The sequence below is a fragment of the Chionomys nivalis genome, chromosome 18, assembly GCF_950005125.1.
Source record: "Chionomys nivalis chromosome 18, mChiNiv1.1, whole genome shotgun sequence".
In the NCBI taxonomy this organism is placed as follows: Eukaryota; Metazoa; Chordata; class Mammalia; order Rodentia; family Cricetidae; genus Chionomys; species Chionomys nivalis.
In genome coordinates this window covers 33,873,348-33,891,440 of record NC_080103.1, presented here as the reverse complement: position 1 = coordinate 33,891,440, position 18,093 = coordinate 33,873,348, and the positions used below count along the sequence as shown (strand labels likewise).

Here is an 18,093-nt window from a genome sequence, read left to right as displayed (position 1 = left end):
AAAAAGAAAGAAAAACAGCAAGCGGCATTGCATTCCAACAGCACCATGTGTTTCTTGTACCCTCCGCTACAGTGAATTGACCAGGGAATCTAAGACTGATAGCAAGCAGGTACTGGGTGGTAAACCACCCAGCTGGGGTTAGCTCGTGCCCAGCGGAACCCCAGTGGCAGCATTTAGCTAAAGGTAACTGCTGAAATTTTAACTTGGCGGGATCCAGACTGAATAGAGTAAGAACAAGAAAAGCCGTATCAAGGCCAGCATGTCTCTTGGCAGGCACACACGGTCCTGGCATGGGGACCCGTCAGGCTGTGGAAGCCCAAACACAGCACCTTTGATGACAGCAGAGGCATTGTCTAGCTGGTATCTAGTGTCCTCCTGCTGTCCCGCCCTGTCCCCTTCACCCTGCCCCCATCCTTCCCTCTTCCCCACACTCTTCTAAAAGAGCGTATTTGCTAAGGCTTCTTCTCAAGTACCAAAGGCAGAAACAAAGTGCTAAGATTTTAGTGACTGTCGAGACCGCTCAGAAAAAAGAGTTCCACCTAACCAGATATGAAGACAGAGGAGCTGCCTTCTGGGGCCGACAGCCATTCTCGGGGGGCTGCCAGTCTAACAGTTGGGAAAGCAGTTGTCACTCTTCGTGCCAAAGCCTGGCTCCCAACACAGGCAAGTCCGGCTGTCCAATGGAAATGCACCAAGAATCACACAGGTGATTTCAAGTCTCCTGATAATCAAGAACAGACCAATAGGAAGAGCTCATTTTAATAATATATTTTATTTAACCCGTTTCAAAGATATTACCCTTTCAATACATAGTAACATAAAAACTACCAGTGACGTGTTTACTTTTTTTTTTTTTTAGTTTTTAATCTCCAAGTGCTCCCTCCCCCAGAGAAGCTGTCACCACCAATCTAAGTCAGGGTCCTCTGATGGTTTCTTCCTGACACTTCCTTTTGTATTTATCAATGCATTTGTTCCAGGGCCCCTAAACTGGGTGCTCCCTAAGGACAGGGGCCACTTCTATTTTATTCTTCACTGGTCCCTGGTACCTAACACAACGCCTCAAATAAAACCAACTTAATAAAAATGCATGGAAGACCAAACAACAGACTAACATTAATTACAGAACAATTGGGCAGGGGCTGCTTCAGTCCCCAGGGGTCAGCAAGGCTCTGTTTAGTGTAGGAAGGCAATGGTGTGCTGGTATCTTACCACCCTGGATGATGGTTATCCCCACAGACGATGCTGAGCGTGCTGGCTGAGGCACATTGCTGTGGGGCAGACCTAGAGAATGGAATCCTAGCCAAACTCCATCAACACGTGGGAAACTTTCTCCTGCTGTAGCTGCAGGCATAGAACGTGATCTCGGGTTACACAGGGGGATTAGGAGCCTCCCTGCTCTGCCTTCCGGGAGGAAGGAAGGAAACCGACCAGCCTGGGCCCCTCCCCCATACCTGCTTTGAGCTACCCCATAAGAATGTGGTAATCCAGAAAAGAGTAAAATAGCGTGCTAATGTCCTGAAGTTACCAGAGCTGGCATCTGGCATCAGTGTCAAGGTCCCTAGCAGCTTTGATGGTCCCAGCAACATGAATTTCCCCGGGATCCTCAAGGTCATGTATCTCAGAAGAGTTGAGCAGCTGAGGAATTGACTATTGGGGACCAGGTGAGAACTAAGAGGTGACCTGCTGGAAGCAGACTCTCAGCAGGTGGCCCAGATTTAGCTTAGGGAAAGTTAGGGACACCTTCCTATTTGGGGACCAGTTAAGGATCACAGCACTCAGCGTGGATTATTTTCAAACCAATTTTATAATATAGGATTTTCTGCCTAAGAGGCAGAGCTGGGATCTGAACTGAGGCCTCTAGCTCCTCTATGTTAGGGTTATTTTGACTGTAAGAGTCACCCCAACCTGATATCTATTTGCAGGTGAATCTGGAACTATAGATTATACAAACTAGACGATTCCCCAGGCCCCCACAGCTTGCACATAACACAATCCTTCAACAGGACAACATGAGCTTGTCTTGGGGAACCTAAGAAGAGAGACCTTGGTAGTCTGCTTCCAAGACTAGATGACAAACAGAGTGGCTGTAACCTGAGGGAGAGCAGGTCATCAAGCCCAGGTCCCTGGAAGACAATCTTTCTTTCCAATGAACAAAAGCAACTATGACTTCTCCAGAGGGCACATCCTGGCCAGACTGGGATGGCTGGCGGATTCGCTGGCATAGCTGTGGGTCTATTTACAGCGAGCCGTAGCAGATTCTGTGGGAGGTAAACTGCTAAGATTAAAGCAAGGCCCTTTCCAAATAGCGTGGGGGAGGCTGCAAAACGCCTGAGTTAGAGCAGGTCTGCCCTGGGGGGAGGGGATGGGACCTAAGAAGTTCAGCTAGACAAGGACTGCATTGTGTCACTCTCTGGTCATTTTCTTGGTTGTGGTTTACAATTGGTCGGGGGGGGGGGGGAAGAAAGAAAGAAAAAAGAAAACCTTTCCTTTCTCCCAGAGCAGCTGGGAATGCACAGATCCCAGCCCCTCAGTTCCTTGTCAGGACAGGATTTAGGGCTACCATGGGGCAGCTGGTAGCCCTCCAGGCAGCTCCTCTGGTCTCCTTCAAGACAGAAGCAGTGTAAGAGAGGGGACAGGTTCACCTCTGACCCAGCTGCTCCTAGCCTCAGCACACCAGGGACTACCAGGTCAGGCCATATAAAATTTCTGGGAAACCAGCAGCCCAGCCACAACAGCTGCATTGGGACATCAAGGAGGTGCTTCCAAATGTCAGGAAAACTCAGCCCACTAGAGTTTTGCCTTTTCTAGAGGCAATCTTATGCTCAGAACTATTGAAAAGCCAATGTTACCCTAACGACCCAACAAGGGGGCCTTTTATTACATAGCATCTATTCATCTACTCAATACGTTTTTAAAACTCAAAAGCCAGGTTTCCTCTGCAGATGGAAGGGCTGCAACTTGCAGGTGGCAGGTGTGACAGGCATAAGCTATAGACACCTGCACGTGGCTCCTTCTCCTTCTGGTTATCTTTGAGAGGAAACGCTGGTTTGCTGGCGTATCTGGCTGGGGCAACATCTGTGTCATCAAGGAGAAAGCCATTGCTGGAGATTGTTCCAGACAACGGCACTAACAGCCCAGAGTCAGGACTTTTAGATGATGCTCAAAGGAACGTTGGCATGGTTGGTGGGCTTCATCCTCCAGCTCCCCCTCTCGAAAGATCTGATGTGGTGATGCGGGATTACTTACTGTCTGGGAAAGCTCGCCGGCTTTCACCAGGAGTAATTACACAGATTCTGCGGTCCAACATCAGTTACAACACTTGTGCCGAGTCAGTCAGAGCACTTCCTGCGAGCTAATGAAACCCCACATTGTCCGCCACATGTGCCCACAGCACAAGATGTGGAAGGAATTAGCCCCTCACAGCTGTTCCCGGGAATGCATGCCTCCACATACCCACAGGCAGGAAAAGGGCCCAAGCACCGATCTCTCGGTTATCCTGGCAACACAGACATCCCAGCAGGAACTGGTCTGCTCTCAACTCAAGGAGGGTTCTAGATTCAAACACAAATCTAACCCTGAAGATAAACGAGTCAAAGGGACAACAGTCATAAATGACGCTAACGTCAAGAGGAAATCCTGTCTGTCGGCCTGGCTGTCCTTGTGAAACAAAGGCTCCCCTGTGACATCAAATAGCAGGCTTAAGAACTCTCTGGCTTCTGGCTCTGGGCATTTTTCAAAACCACAAGTATATCCAAGGTTGGCCAAGACAACGGGAAAGCTAAGAGATATGGTCTCCAAAAGAGAAGACCAACTCCCTTCTCCAGGACGGCCCTCTGACTCTTGACAACTTTGGCTCTCTTCTCCCCAGAGCCCATGTCTGAGGTGTTAGAAAGTTACATGGGAGACTGCCATCTTGCATTCAAGCAGACAGTTTAGGGGTGCCAACAGTTGTGACCATTGTTCTTGGAGGCCGTGGAGCCAGTGTCTGGGAAATGGCCAACAAGTGCCAACCCTTTCCACCAAATTCAGTTATCCCCTAGGGTCTAGGCTTAGGTGCCTCAAGAGCTCCTGACCCACTTCCCCACTGATGATGATGGTGTCAAGGAGGAGGAGGAGGAAGGAAAGGATGAAGAGGGTGAGAAAGAAGAGCAAGATGGGGGAAGAGCAGGAGGAATTCTACCGTGCCTTATACAGGTTTTGATGTCCAATAAGAATACAAATAGACCCTTTCTTTAAGTTGATTGGTTTTGGTTTTGAGACAGGTTTTTTCTTTCTTTTTTTTTTTTTTTTTCCTGTGTATCCCTGGCTGTCCTGGAACTGACTCTGTAGACCATGCTGGCTTCAAACTCAGAGATCCACCTGCCTCTCCTTTCCGAGTGCTGGGATTAAAGGTGTTTACCACCACCACCACCTGGTCCTTTAAGATATTTTAAAGCTATAACATGTAAGAACATTAATAGTGCCCTTTTATATTATGTTATATAGCTTTCTTTGTCCATGGCTTATTTATAAAAGAGAGGATCTGACATATTTGGAGATGTCAGTTTAATAACTAAACATTTGGGTCACAGGGAAGATTGTCTGCTTTGTTCAAGGCCTCCCAAGGGATGGACGTACAATTCGTTTTCAATTACAATAACAGTTACAGTTTAATGATTAATAAGCTAAGCACGTCTGCTGTACAAACAGCAAATCTGCCACAAGCAGTCCCCTATCTCCCAACGGTGCTTGGAGATGATAGTACTGGACCCTGTTGGTGCTTTCACGCTAGGTTTTGTCCTAAACACACAGCTGTGATAAAGTATAGCTCAGGGGCAGGTGAGGATGACAGCAAAAAGGAACTATAACATGCACAATAATATACTGGGCACCTTGGCAACTCCAACATACTTTTTTTTTTTAGTTAAAAACTTTCAATTCTCAAAAAAAAAAAAAATAAAACCTCTTTAGAGTTGCTCTTTGGCATGACTGAATTGCCAATATCACTATTCTTGTGATTTAGGGCCATGATGAAGTCAAGCATGGCCACCTGAATACAAACAATGCCATACTGTAAGTCAACGTGGCTTCGCACTGACTGACAGGAGGCCTCATTTACAGTGTGGGGACACCGTACCAGAGTGAGATTCTTGTCCCACGTGGAACAGAACAGAACATAGATTTCTTCATGCTCCTTAGTGTGGCCAAACTGAAATTTAGTGAATTAGCTCTAGAATTTCCCATTTAATATTTTAGCTAAAGCTGATGGTGGGTAACTGAAACCCTGGACATGCAGATAGAGACTTACAATGCAAGGAAGCTCTGGTCTGGATTGCCGCCTTCTGTGTGCTGGTGGGGTACCATAAAGGGGAAGCCTAGGGTGTCCAGGAGGACCTGCCATCGCCATGTCAACGCCAGATGTAACGAGATGGAAAGGGCCCATACTCTGCATCTGGCCAGGTCTCTGTAAGCTGACATTAACTGTGGATGGCCGGTGTTTGGCCAACTCCCTTCAGCTCTAAGCCAGACCAGATGTAAATGTTCTATCGTCCACTGTGGCACGTCGGGTAAAACCTCCCTCTCCAGAACTATCGGTTCTCATTCATGCTCCTCACCTCTAACCACCCTTGTATGGAATCTTTCCTCATATCATGGTTTATTTCAAGGAATAGAGGTAATTCATAATCTGACTGGAATACTTTTAAAAGAAGAAAAAAAAATCATGTATTCTGAACTCAAAAATCAAGGGGAGATGTTTAAAAAAACATGTTGGAAAATGATCTTTGGTAATGAGTCTCAACAGGTCAGACTTCATGAGCCTTTGGCACACAACCCATGAGGCCTTCCCACTCTCCGTGATTTGTGTGGGATATACACTTGCTTCTTCTTGTCTTTATGTTAAATAATAAGACTTTTTGAGTGAGGAAAAGAAGGTACGAATGTAGATGAATGGGGTTGTGAACGATACACAAACCCTATGTTGGCAAGACCTGTTAATTCTTCTGCACCTGGGACTTCAAACTCGGGACTTGTATCCACCCTCTGATAAGATCTTTTACAGAGCTCTGACCTCTGCCCAAGTCGGTTTTTAAATAAAAAAGCTTTGAACTCCAGGCAGGTTGGCAGTTTGGACCCTGGGTGTTTATGAAGGACTTCCTGGAGACAGGAGGCGACTCCCTTACCCTCCTCCCCAGCAGCCCAGCGGCTCTAGCTTTCCCCCGTGCGAGCTGGCATCTGCTCAGGGAGGACCTCACGGGTTTAAGGTGTGGCTCTGTGAACTGTCTGTGTCTGGTACATGGCAGATAGCAAGCTCAAGAAGAGATAAGGCCAAAAAAAAAAAAAAGCTTCCCAGTTAGCTAACCATAGCAGCCAGTTCTGCCTCTGCATCTTGCAGCCTGACACTGATTGGTGCTATCTTCTTCATCCTGCCTATTGGATGCCGGTGGGACCATAGTAACAATGATGCCCTCGGGTGTTTGCTCATCTCAGCAGCGGGCTGCCTGCAGGCTCTCTCCTAGGAAACCACAGAGCTGGGTGTCCCACGGGTGGTCCTTCCGATCTGACATGAGAAACACTTCAGGGCCTTCTGACACTGTCCACAGAGAATACCTGGCCTTTATTCTTCTTATAAACATTATAAACATTATGAAATTAAAATCGATGCTTCAGTCTTGTCTGCCCGCTCCCCAGACCCCCAAATCTCTACTGCTCACCTCTCAGCTTTACCCACTCCAGTTACAGACCACACCAGATTTTTGGGGGGTTTGCGAATACACCCAACTTGCTCTGAGCTCCAGCTCCTTGTCTTTGGAAGCACCTACACATGTCAAGGTCACCTTTTTCATTAAGTAGTCATCTTAGATCTAAAATCATCTCCTTAATGACCTTTACAAATACAAAGCAATAACTAGCTATGTCCACCAGAGGCCAAAATGTCAACCTGATTCTTCTACAGCATTTGGTATACTCTTGAGTTCTCTTATTTGATTGCTTGTATTTGATCACAGTTCAGAGAAGGTGTGGCTTTAGACGCAAGAGGACAAAAGCTGATTACTGCAATACTTTGGCTGCTAGACTACCTTCAATGCTCGACCAACCCTTTAAGTGCTCAATGGGACTGGGGAGAATTTTCCCGTGGAAACCCTGGGGAGTATAAAATCAATATACTCCGAAGAACACAGGTATTCAGTCTATAGAAGGAACCAGAAAACGAGTCCAGATCAGAGGAGCTCTTTTTGCTTCAAGGTTGAACAAGAATGACGAGGGAAGACACCGCCCTGTTCTTTACCTGATAACATCCCACGCTGCTGATCTACAAGAAAAGGAGCACAGTTCCCAATCTGGCTCTAACCAGCAGGGACCAATCACAGCCTAGGCACTAGGAACCCAGAGAAGCAGCATTCGCAGCTGTGACGCTTACTTACCCAGAGCCCTGGCCTCAGCAGAGAGAAATCAATCTTTCCCCAACAATACTGTGAATCTGATCTGGCAATGCAGCCACACAGAATCTAATTTTGGCAGATTGGCGGCTAAAGGAAGTACGGATCCTAGCTTACATATGCCTTGGCATTGCTACAGAATTAAATGGATGTAGTTTAATCCAATATTATGATTTTTTATGTGTTTTCTTTTAAGAGTCTTAATGTAGCAAGTTTGATTTTTAAAACTCAAATATTAGATGATATGAAGAAATGATTCCTTTAAAGTTGTGGTTACATACACTTTACACCCGAATCCTGATCCTTAACAGGCACCTACAAAAATATGTTTAGATAAAAGAAGTTTATTAGAAAATGAGATTTGCTTCAGTGAGAGCAGAGGAGGAGAGGAGATAGGGAGAAAGAAAGGCAAACATTACTGGCTGCATCAGTTGGTAACAGCTAAGGGGCAGGGAGAGCTTTAGAGACGTTAAATTGTTCACTTGAGTTAGGGATGCAGTTCAGTGGTAGAGCACTGGCCTCACATATACAAGGCCCTAGTGCTCTAACACCGGAAGGAAGAAGGAAGCGAGAAAAGGAAGAGAGATTCATACACTGCATAGATTTAACAGAAAGCCCTTTAGACAAATAATTTCCACTCATAAAATGACAGGAGTTACCTGAAGGTGAAGGTGTCCCCTTTCCAGTCTTGCGGTGGGTTTTCCTGGATGATGTCCCGGGTCAGAGGTGAGCTCTGCCGTGGGGATTTGGAGTGGGGAAGGGTACCCATGTGACTGGCACTGTCAGAGGATCGTATGGGAGGAGAGCCTTTCTTCTTCCGCGGAAGAGTGCCATGTATAGACACGTCTTGATATGCATCTGTGCGAGGCTCCGCGAGAGGGGACTTGCTGCTCAGAAGGTCCATGGACGAGGCCAAGGGGAACTGGTGATTCACAACCATGTTTCTCGGAAGGCTGGCGAATTTTCCTGCAGCCATGATTCTCGATGCTGAGGAGGGAGAAAAGAGGAGAGGATAAAGCTAAGATATCCACAAGAATTAACTTCAAGCTGATTGTAGAAACTAGAGAAAAATTAAGAAACATCAAAAGGTAAATAATGTCTGACGGTATTACTAGGGGAACATCATAAACACAGATAGTTTGTTCATCATCTCGCTCTTTCAGGATTCTGTAGGGAAATTCAGCTGGATGGGCAACCAATCCAAATAGACGAAGACATCGCAGAGTTGTTAGAATCCTATGGACCATCTTTCTATTATTGAAGTGGGGGGTGCAATTGAGAAAAAAGATTGTTACGTAAGGACTGGTAGGTTCGGTAATAAATACCAGGAAAAATATTACAAATTCCCTGATTTCCACCACCTTGCTAACGGTAAAACAGGCAGAGCTAGTGAAATTCCTTAGCTGCTGGGATCTTCAGTGCCAGACCCAAACTGTGCTACCCACAATGACAGGGCAGCTTTTCTGGCAAAGACTCGATGCTTATAAATAAATCAGTGTACTCCAGTTAACCATGGCAGGGTCAGGGGTGGCTCTTTCTTCCATACATCAGCATGATCGGTTGTACCGGAAAGCCAGCAAGTGGTAACACCCTGTAGATTCTTTCCAAGAGGAGTCAGGAACCTGCCAGCCACTAGCAGGGTCAAGCCATGCCCACAGGTGCACGTAAAGTCAGGGAAGAAGAGAAAGGGAAGGCGGAGAGAAAAAAGAAAGGAAGGAGGGCACAGACAGAGATGAAACTGACCAGCGAGACGACAGCACCAGCTCCAACAACTGCTCCCAGGTATGCCTGGCAGTCGCTTGCCTTGAACGGTACTAGAGTTCCAAACTAAACTATGGTTTTGACCTAAGTCAAATTACACAAGACCTGTCAAGGCCAACATACAAACCAAACAGAAGCCCTACAAGAAACTGTAACAATTCCCTGGGTAAGCTATCTTCCATGCCTATGCCATCATAGGGTCTGCGCATCACCGCGGGACAGCTGAACTCCACAGCCCCAGTCCCAAGCTTGCAGCACCATTGTCAGGGGGAAGAAGAGCCTTGAGTGACAATTTCCCTATCGCACCCCTGCCGCGCTGGCTCTTCCAGAACTGCTGGCTTCACCATCAATGGCTATGTGAGCCCACGGAGGTGGTAGTGGGACAAAGGGAATTTGCAGAGGAAACACACTTTGTATGTGAAGCCACACAAATCCACCGCTACACGCCACAGGGAAAAGTTCACGAGTGCTGCGGGCTGCGTAGAATATACTCAATGATATAGCCCTAACCCTGTCCACTGCTCTTTGCCAGCCTTGATAATTCAGAAGCTTGTCTGCTGCGTGTGAGACCACATAGAGAAGGCTTGGCTCATGGGGATGTAGAAAAACAGGGCGGGGAGTCCTGGCCAGTTCCTGGCACACTGCCAGCACTTACTCAATGTTAATCATTGTTATTAAAAAAAGAAATCAAAATTCCCTAGTCCTCTACCTGACCGCTAGTGACGCAAACCAACCACTAGTCCTCCACCCCACCCCCATTTTCAACCCTCACAGTTGTGAACTCCTCTGTTCAAACTATCAGCACCTTCCTTCTTCATTGACAGGCCTGCATCATCTTAAAGAAACTGGTGGGATGGAATGGGGAGAGAGACACAGCACACACCCTTAGCACCACACAAAATATCTTCATGTGTAAGGCCTCACTGTTGATCACGTCTTTTTCCGTGAGTCAAGAAGAGCAAAAGTGATTTTAGCCCCGGTGACCTTGGCAGGTGGCTTCTCAGAATAGCCAAGTTGGCTTTGCAGTTTGAGATTGCACTAGAAGGCTCTATGATGCCCTTGAGTATATCCCCACCTCAACTTATCCTCCGATAGCAAAGTCTGCTAACGTCTTCCTTTCCTATTTTTAATTCAACGAACATTTAAGTAGGACTCTCTATAAGAGGCAGAGAACCCCAACCTAGAACTCACAAATAGTGACCCTCATGCTGGAAGGAACAACAGTTAACTTTGACAGAAGTTCTCTATCAGGAAAAGCCTTCTGAGGGGACACCATAACACCAGACCCATTCAGGTACGCATCATCCCCACACGCTGGGTACCCTGCAGGCCTTGTGCTTGAGTGGAAAAGCTGAGAAACCCTTTCCTGAAAGACCTACAGCTTAGGGCAAGGCCATGGAGTCTTAAGGGCTCTGCCAAAGTGTCTGGACTTGACTGGTGAGTGCCAGGGAAGGCCTGAACAGGGGGAATCCAGACTGCACCTCGGTAGGTGACTCTGGTTAATTCTGGTAAGGGAAAAGGAAGCCAGGCTGTCACTCGGGCAGATGGCAGAGGACCAGGAAGAACGATGCAGGAGTCTGACCTCAGGAAGTGGTCAACAGAAAGGACAGGACAGAGGGAAGAATTACTAGAAGCTCAAGGTCTCTGGTTGGAAGGAAGGAAGGCAAAGCCATGGCCATGGGTGGGATGACGTGATGCAACAGAACAAGTGGGTTCAGAAGGGACCCAGGCCAGAGGGCACCGACTGGAGCTGTGAGTGAGGCACCAGGGGACAATTCAGCGCGGAAGGAGGTTAGAGTCTGTACGCTAGACATGGAACCATCAACACAAAGGGACTAGGCCAGAGCACTTAATAGTGTCACCTACCCTACAACAACGGATGCAAAAGTATCTCCCACACTACCAAGACTCATCATGCAACATGAATTGCACCCCTACTTCTCAAGCCTATCGGGACCAAGGCGGAGAACGAGTTCAAAGATGCAAAGACCCAGAGCTTAGTCTGGCTGCATGTTAAGAATCCTACAGGGAATATCCGCACTGTGGCTCAACCACAGACCAGATTCTAAAATGAGAATCTCTGTGGGCAGGACACCAACATCAGCACTTTTTCTAAAGTTCCACAGCATTGCCCAATCTGAAGCCAGGATTGAGAAGCAGGGCATTGTGGGTCCTCCTTGGCAACAGTACCTTTCACTCAAACTGTCTCCTGGGTGACAGAATCGAATGGTGGAAAGCCTCAAACATGGCTGACACTGTGCTCCGTCTTCAAGACAAAACAAAACAATATAGAAATGACCCCTGACCTTGCCAGGTTAAAATTTATAGAGGAAGCCGGGCGGTGGTGGTGCACACCTTTAATCCCAGCACTCGGGAGGCAGAGGCAGGCGGATCTCTGGGAGTTTGAGGCCAGCCTGGTCTACAAGAGCTAGTTCCGGGACAGGCACCAAAGCTACAGAGAAACCCTGTCTCGAAAAACCAAAAAAAAAAAAAAAAAAAAAAAAAAAAAAATGTATAGAGGAAGCTAACAACAGCAGTAAACATTGGTAGTTCAAGTTCATTTTCCAAGCTCAGAGGAATCACGTTCATTCATTCAAAATATGTTTTTGCGAGGGCTTACAGTGCACCAGGAATGAGCTATAATAAGGCTCTGCTCCCAAGACGCCTCAATTGAGATGTGGTGAGTCCAACCAAACCACATAAACAAGAAAATAAACCAGGCAATACCCAAGGTGTAAGTACTCCAAAGAATTCAAAACAAAACAAAACAGAAGAAATGATAAAAGATGCTGGCTGGCAGGAAAGATAACTTGATGATATGATGGTCTGGCAGGGCCTTTCTGAAGAGTTAATGACAGGAGCTCTGAGAAAAAAAGATAAGGGACCAGGCAAGAAAAGATCTGAAGGAAGTTCCAGGCAGGGGGAGGATTCCAGTCCAACCAATGCAAAAGCCAAGGAATGAGCAGTTAGAGCAGATCCACAGAGTTCTAAACTCTGACTCCCATGTATACTTCTTTACCTGCAGATGTTTCTATGTTGATGCCACTAGTCACTAAACACTCTTAAGTACCATTTGGCCTTTGAAAAATAAAATGGTACGATTCAGAATCTGGGTCTCAGAGCCAGAATTTACTACGTCAAACCTCTACCCTGCCTCTGCCTTAGTAGCAATGAGGCCTAGGGCACGTTACATCACTAACAGTCAGTTGCCATTCCTTCAATGTGCCAACAATCCTGTCTTCATGGATTGCTGTGAAGATTAAATGCGACCATGTATAATGAAGTCCTTGGCGCACACAAACAAAAACACATCTCCTCTGAACAGGGCCGGGGCCATGTCTGCACAGCTCAGTCACTGTGTCCTCACTGCAGCTGGGAAGGGTGAGGAGTGAGATGTCTCAGCCTAGAACAGACGTAAACACACCGAGTCGAGAGGACAGAGACCCAAAAGGGCACGGACACCAAGTGAACCATCTGCATGCTTTCAAACAAACACCAGCAAAGACTCTGACCATCCGCCTTCGATTGCCAGATCCTGAAACACATACAAAGGTCAGATGCCCCATCTTGATAGGGAGAGCATGAGACTGGGAATGCTGAGGCCATGAGTGACCCTCACATCAAACAGCCTTGCTGCCTGCCTGCCTGCCGGACTCTGGCCAGCCACCGAGCTTTGAAAAGCTAATGAGCTTGGTCCCATTCACAGCAAAACCTGGTGATCTTGCAAGCGGAGGCAAAGGCGCACAGCCCGCTTGTTTGGATTTTTCTCTGGTTCTGAAATGGGATATTTTCAGGTTGAACTCACACGTGGCAGTCTGAGAAAAGAGCCTCAAGAACTTTTATATTTCAAACTGGGAATGCCCCTGCCTCGGCTGCCCCTTGGCCCTATCTTCTCGGCAAAGGCAGACAACAAGGGCAGATGGGACTGGCTACCCCACGGATAAGATTGGCTTCTCCACTTAGAACTTGCACTTGGCTTTACAAATCGAGCACAAACTTATGAAGTCTAGCCAAATGACTGAAGTATGAATAATTCTTCCACGGATTGTATTTCAAGCAATACAGTGAAGGATTTACAGGGCAAGGTTCTTAAGATTAGCACCCATCTGACAAAGCAGTTCTTTCTATATCAATAGGAACTGAAGTCTTGGTTACTCATCTTGGAAATGTCAGGCTTTTTAACAGCACTTGGGAGGGAGTCAGTGTTGGGCACTGAGGGAGGGTTGGCATGGTAAACCGTTCCTTTATACTCAGGAGGCTTCCTGGCACCCTCGCGGGTGGGCTTCCCGGGGACTTAGAGGCCCCTTCCCATTCGGCCTTGCAGAGCCTCCTCCTGGATCTCCTCTCCACCAGGGGGAACACAGAGTGAGATAATCAACTTCCAAACTGACCTTCCCTGGGCCCTGTACTTGCCTTGGAGAGGTCTGTGGAACCTTGGGAGATAAGACTCAAGGTTTAAAAGAATCTCTGAACTCGGGGCTCTACTTTTCCTGCCTAATCGCTGTAGGCAAAACCAGATGTGGGTTATTCCCTTTTTCACCTTGCCTCAAGCGACTGTTAAACCTTAGTCCCACAGCACCAGCTGCCGCTGCCAGTTGCTCTCAATGAGTGTCCACACCTGATCAAACTTTTTAAGTGGCAGCAGACTCGGCGGGCAAAGGAAGATGGGCTGCTACCCGTCCCTCCCTCCTTTGCCTTCCCCTCCCCGACTCAAGGGGAGCCACACAACCAACTATTCATTCTTTCTCAACAAAGGGAAGGCGAGGGGAGGGAGATGTTGTCAACGGTTACAGGGCAGACTCCTTCACTTTCTTAGCAAACTTCCCAAGAGATTAGCGGAGAAAGACTCCGGCTTCCAGCAGAGTCCTCTGGACCACCTCACCTCCCCAACTTAGACCGGCCTCAGGCAGAACGGGACAGGACTGTGAAGGGGCCCGGAGGGGTCAGGAGGCCAGCGCCGGGACGGTACATTCGGGAGCCAAAGTGTGGAGATGCTGGGAGCACATCACTGGCGCTCCACTCCCGGGAGCTCCGGGACCCGATGTCCCCGAGGGCACAAATCTCACTCCCACACCAAGTCTATGGGGATTCAGGGAGGAAATAAGCGGGCTGCGCCCTTCCTCGAGTCTAACTTCGCTCTAAAGAACTTCCCAGTGCAGACTCAGGACGACCGAGGGAACCCGGGATCCTGAGCACGACCGCACCGGGCACACTCACCTCCCCGCACGGCGCTCGGGGTCCCGGAGGGCGGCTCAGCGCCGCTCTGCCCGCACCGCCCCGCAGCTGCTCCGGGAGCGCGGGCGGCTCATGGTCCGCGGGCGTCCGCCGAGAGGCCGGCGCGACTGCTGGCTGCGCGGCGCGATTCCAGCCCGGCTCCCACCCAGCCCGGCAGCGGCAAGCGCGGCTCTGAGCTCGCTCCGCGCTCTCCGGCCCTCAACTGGTGATTTGCGGCTTGGCGGCCCCACCCCGCCCAGCCGATTCGCCGGGCTGGGCCGAACCCCCGCGACATTTACATTCGGTGACCTCGTCTGGCTCTCCTCGGGCCCCGGCTTTGAAAGTTTTGGCTCTCCGTTGTCTACTCCGAGAAGCAAGACTTTAAGTGTAGATCAAACTCTTCCTATAGCGAACCCCACTCAACCGGCAAGCCTCGCCTAATCCGCTCCTCCCCCCTTGCCGGCGTTATTTAATTACCCAACAGGTCTGCCGCTCTGCAGACACCTGGCTGGCTTTCAATTTAAAGGGCTTTGATAGGACAAAGACGGAGGTAACCACAGTGAATAAGCCTGGAAACAGGCAAATCAATCACTCCCACACGCGAGCATGGAAAGTTCAGTGGGTGGAGGTGCCCGCAGTACTATATGGCTTCATAGGGCTACACATACTAGCAGTTTTCAAACCTATTTATAAAGTCACAGAAACACACAGACAGACTAAAGGACCGATGGACCAGAGTCCAGAAACGCATCTGCACTATCTGGTGGCTTGGCTTACGTAAAAGTTATTGATATGGTACACCGGAGGACGGTACAGTCCGATAACTAGTGATAGGTCATGGAGTCATGATGCCCACCCCATATCACACCCCAAATCAAATCCTGATAGATTTTAGATCTAAATATAAAAGGTAAAAGGGAGAAATTATCAGAAAATACTTTGCCAAAAAGATTCCTTAAATACATGAAATATTAACTATAAAGGAAAACTGCCTGTTGACATAATTAACATTGTGAGCTCCGATACCATGAATGAAAACGCAAATCATAGGCAAAACATAAGCAAACACATCCAAATAAAGGAAATGTATACAGAATATATAAAGAACTCCTTTAGATCACATGAATAAACCAGAATGTTCAACCGAAAACATATAGGGTGGTTTTATGTAGGCAGTGTCCTAGCTCCATTCAGTTGCTGTGATGAATGCCACGACCAAGAGGAACTTGGGAGAAAAAAGCCTTTATTTGGCTTACAAGTTGCAGTCCATCTTCAAGGGAAGCCAAGGCAGGAATTCAAGCGGAGACCGTGGAGGAACGAGGCTCACTGGCTTGCTCACTATGGTGTGCTCAGTTTTCTTATGCAGCCCAGCCTCCCTCCTTCCTCCCCCTCCTCCATCCTGGGGTGACACCACCCACAGCGGTTTGAGTCCTTCCACACCAATCATTAATCAAGAAAATACTTCACAGACATGCCCACAGGCATGTCTGATGGAGGTAATTCTTCAGCTGATGCCCCCTCTTCTCAGGTGACTCTAGATTGTTCAAATTAACAAAAACTCTCATAGAAGGGCAACTGGACGAAACCAGGAAAGCAATAAGTGGGCAAAGCCAGGAGTTCGCCAAGAACAAATCTTTAAAATGAGCCAAATGATTCTGCAGCTAAAGAAAGGCTGAAGTGAAGGTTCCACAGACAGCTTTAATAACAGACTCAAGAATTAAAAAAAAAAAAAATTGTAAACTTGAGGAACTTTGTGCTTTTTGTAAAAAGAAAGGAAAGAGCCTATCGGTTGCTCCGGCGCCATCAAGTGAACCAATGTATTGCACTGTGGGATTCTGGCAGGAGCGGAGGAGGAGACAGTGGAAGAGGACGTCCTGAATGTGAACTGAGAAAGGAACATTCGGATCCATGGAGCCCAGGGAATGCTAACCAACTAAGTACAAGCATAAGTTACCTTGCAATCAAACTTTACAAGCAGAGCCTTAGCATGTGTGGGTATATGTGTTACCTACACAATAAGTCCTTTTCAAACCATGGCCCCCCGGCCCCCACGCCACTGTTGAAAGAGCCACTGGTTTAGTTTTGCTTTGAAGTAGCCTTTAAAAGGTGACCTGGTTCCAGAACATTAAGTTTGTTCCAGTCGATTTTGAGGCCAAGTCAGCTGAAGGCTGTATAACACGGTATTCAAAAGCTCCGGCTTGTCTGCAAGACCGTAAACAACCACTTGTAAGAACCCAGGCGTCACACTTCAGTCTCCCAAGCTTGGATTGTGGCAGTCATGTCCTGGTCAGGTCTCTTGGACTCTGAGCTCCACTGGAGCAGAGACCCTTTATTTTGTTTTCTGATTACTGTTTACTGCAAAAAAAAAAAAAAAAAAAAAAAAAACAGGGCCAGCTGTAGACTCTGGTGTGAAGACGTGTGTATTACTGCACACTAATAGGAATCAGACTGCGTTTTGATGGAGTAAAAGAGAATATTTAAATTTAATTTTTGGTTTAGTAATATTCACATAAAATAAAGCTATGTAACACACACACACTGTAGAGAGCCGTGTGGAGTCACACCTGATGGCTATGTGTAGAGAGCTGCGTGGAGTCGCACCTGATGGTGCTGGCTCCCGCCCTCCGCGATCCCGAAAGCGAGTGCTCTCTGTGATAATCAACTCCTAATATCAACTAGGCCTGACTTATGCTATTATCATGCAATGATTGTCAGCTGCTTGCATATGCGTGGACCTATGAGCAGTGCCCACCTGGCAATCCAGGATTGGTAGCCCATGCCTACTTAAGGGCTGGGAGAGGTTTGCCCTGGGAGAGAGGAAGAGAGAGAGGAAAAGAGAGGGAGAGAGAGTGAGTGAGAGAGGAGGAGAGAGAGGGAGAGAAAAGGAGAGAGAGAAAGTGAATAAAGTCCTGGAATAAACTGCAGTGAGAAGAGCTCCGGTGGTTGCGTCATCCTTGCAGGACGAGGGTGGCCGTGACAACACACACACACACACACACACACACACACACACCTTGTTAATTATTACCCATGTGAAGCTAGAAAAAAATCCACAGATACCCAAGTCCCCAGATGCCCAAGTTCCTTATAGCAAATGGTATATTTACAAATACCTGTGTGCTCCAAATTCTCCATAGTTTATAGTACCTAATACAATGCAAATGTTATGTATATACTTGTTAAGTTGTATTGTTTAGAGAATAAGGACACATTCTCATTTATCTCATTACCTTATATTAATTATACAAAATAATGACGCTGGGGCTGGAGAGATGGCTCAGAGGTTAAGAGCATTGCCTGTTCTTCCAAAGGTCCTGAGTTCAATTCCCAGCAACCACATGGTGGCTCACAACCATCTGTAATGGGGTCTTCTGCCCTCTTCTGGTCTGCAGGCGTACACACAGACAGAATATTGTATACATAATAAATAAATAAATATTAAAAAAACCAAAATAATGACACTGTGACATTTTCATATATGAATATAAAAAAATCACGGTCACCTCCCTCCTTTAACCCTCTACTTCCCAACTACAGACTCTTTTTTCTAAAGACAGGGTATCATGTAGCGCAGGCTGTCTTGGAAGTCACTATATGATCCTCCTGTCTCCCAAACAGTGCTGAGATTACAGACGTGCAACCCCGTGCCTGGTGTATACAAGGCTAGGAATCGAATGCAGCGCTTGCACATGCTAGACAA

The 18,093-nt window shown here is 47.4% G+C and overlaps 1 protein-coding gene across 1 annotated transcript in view; it reads right to left on the bottom strand.

Moving 5' to 3' along the window:
• Bcar3 (BCAR3 adaptor protein, NSP family member) overlaps positions 1-14,605 on the bottom strand; it is a 103,807-nt gene extending 89,202 nt beyond the window's left edge. Inside the window, exons 1-2 of the mRNA XM_057793400.1 lie at positions 14,397-14,605; positions 8,078-8,405 (exon numbers count right to left, since the gene is read on the bottom strand). Coding sequence (XP_057649383.1) covers positions 8,078-8,394 — 317 coding nt within the window. The 5' untranslated portion in view covers positions 8,395-8,405; positions 14,397-14,605. The remainder of the gene's footprint in view (positions 1-8,077; positions 8,406-14,396) is intronic.
• Between the last annotated feature and the right edge of the window lie 3,488 nt (positions 14,606-18,093).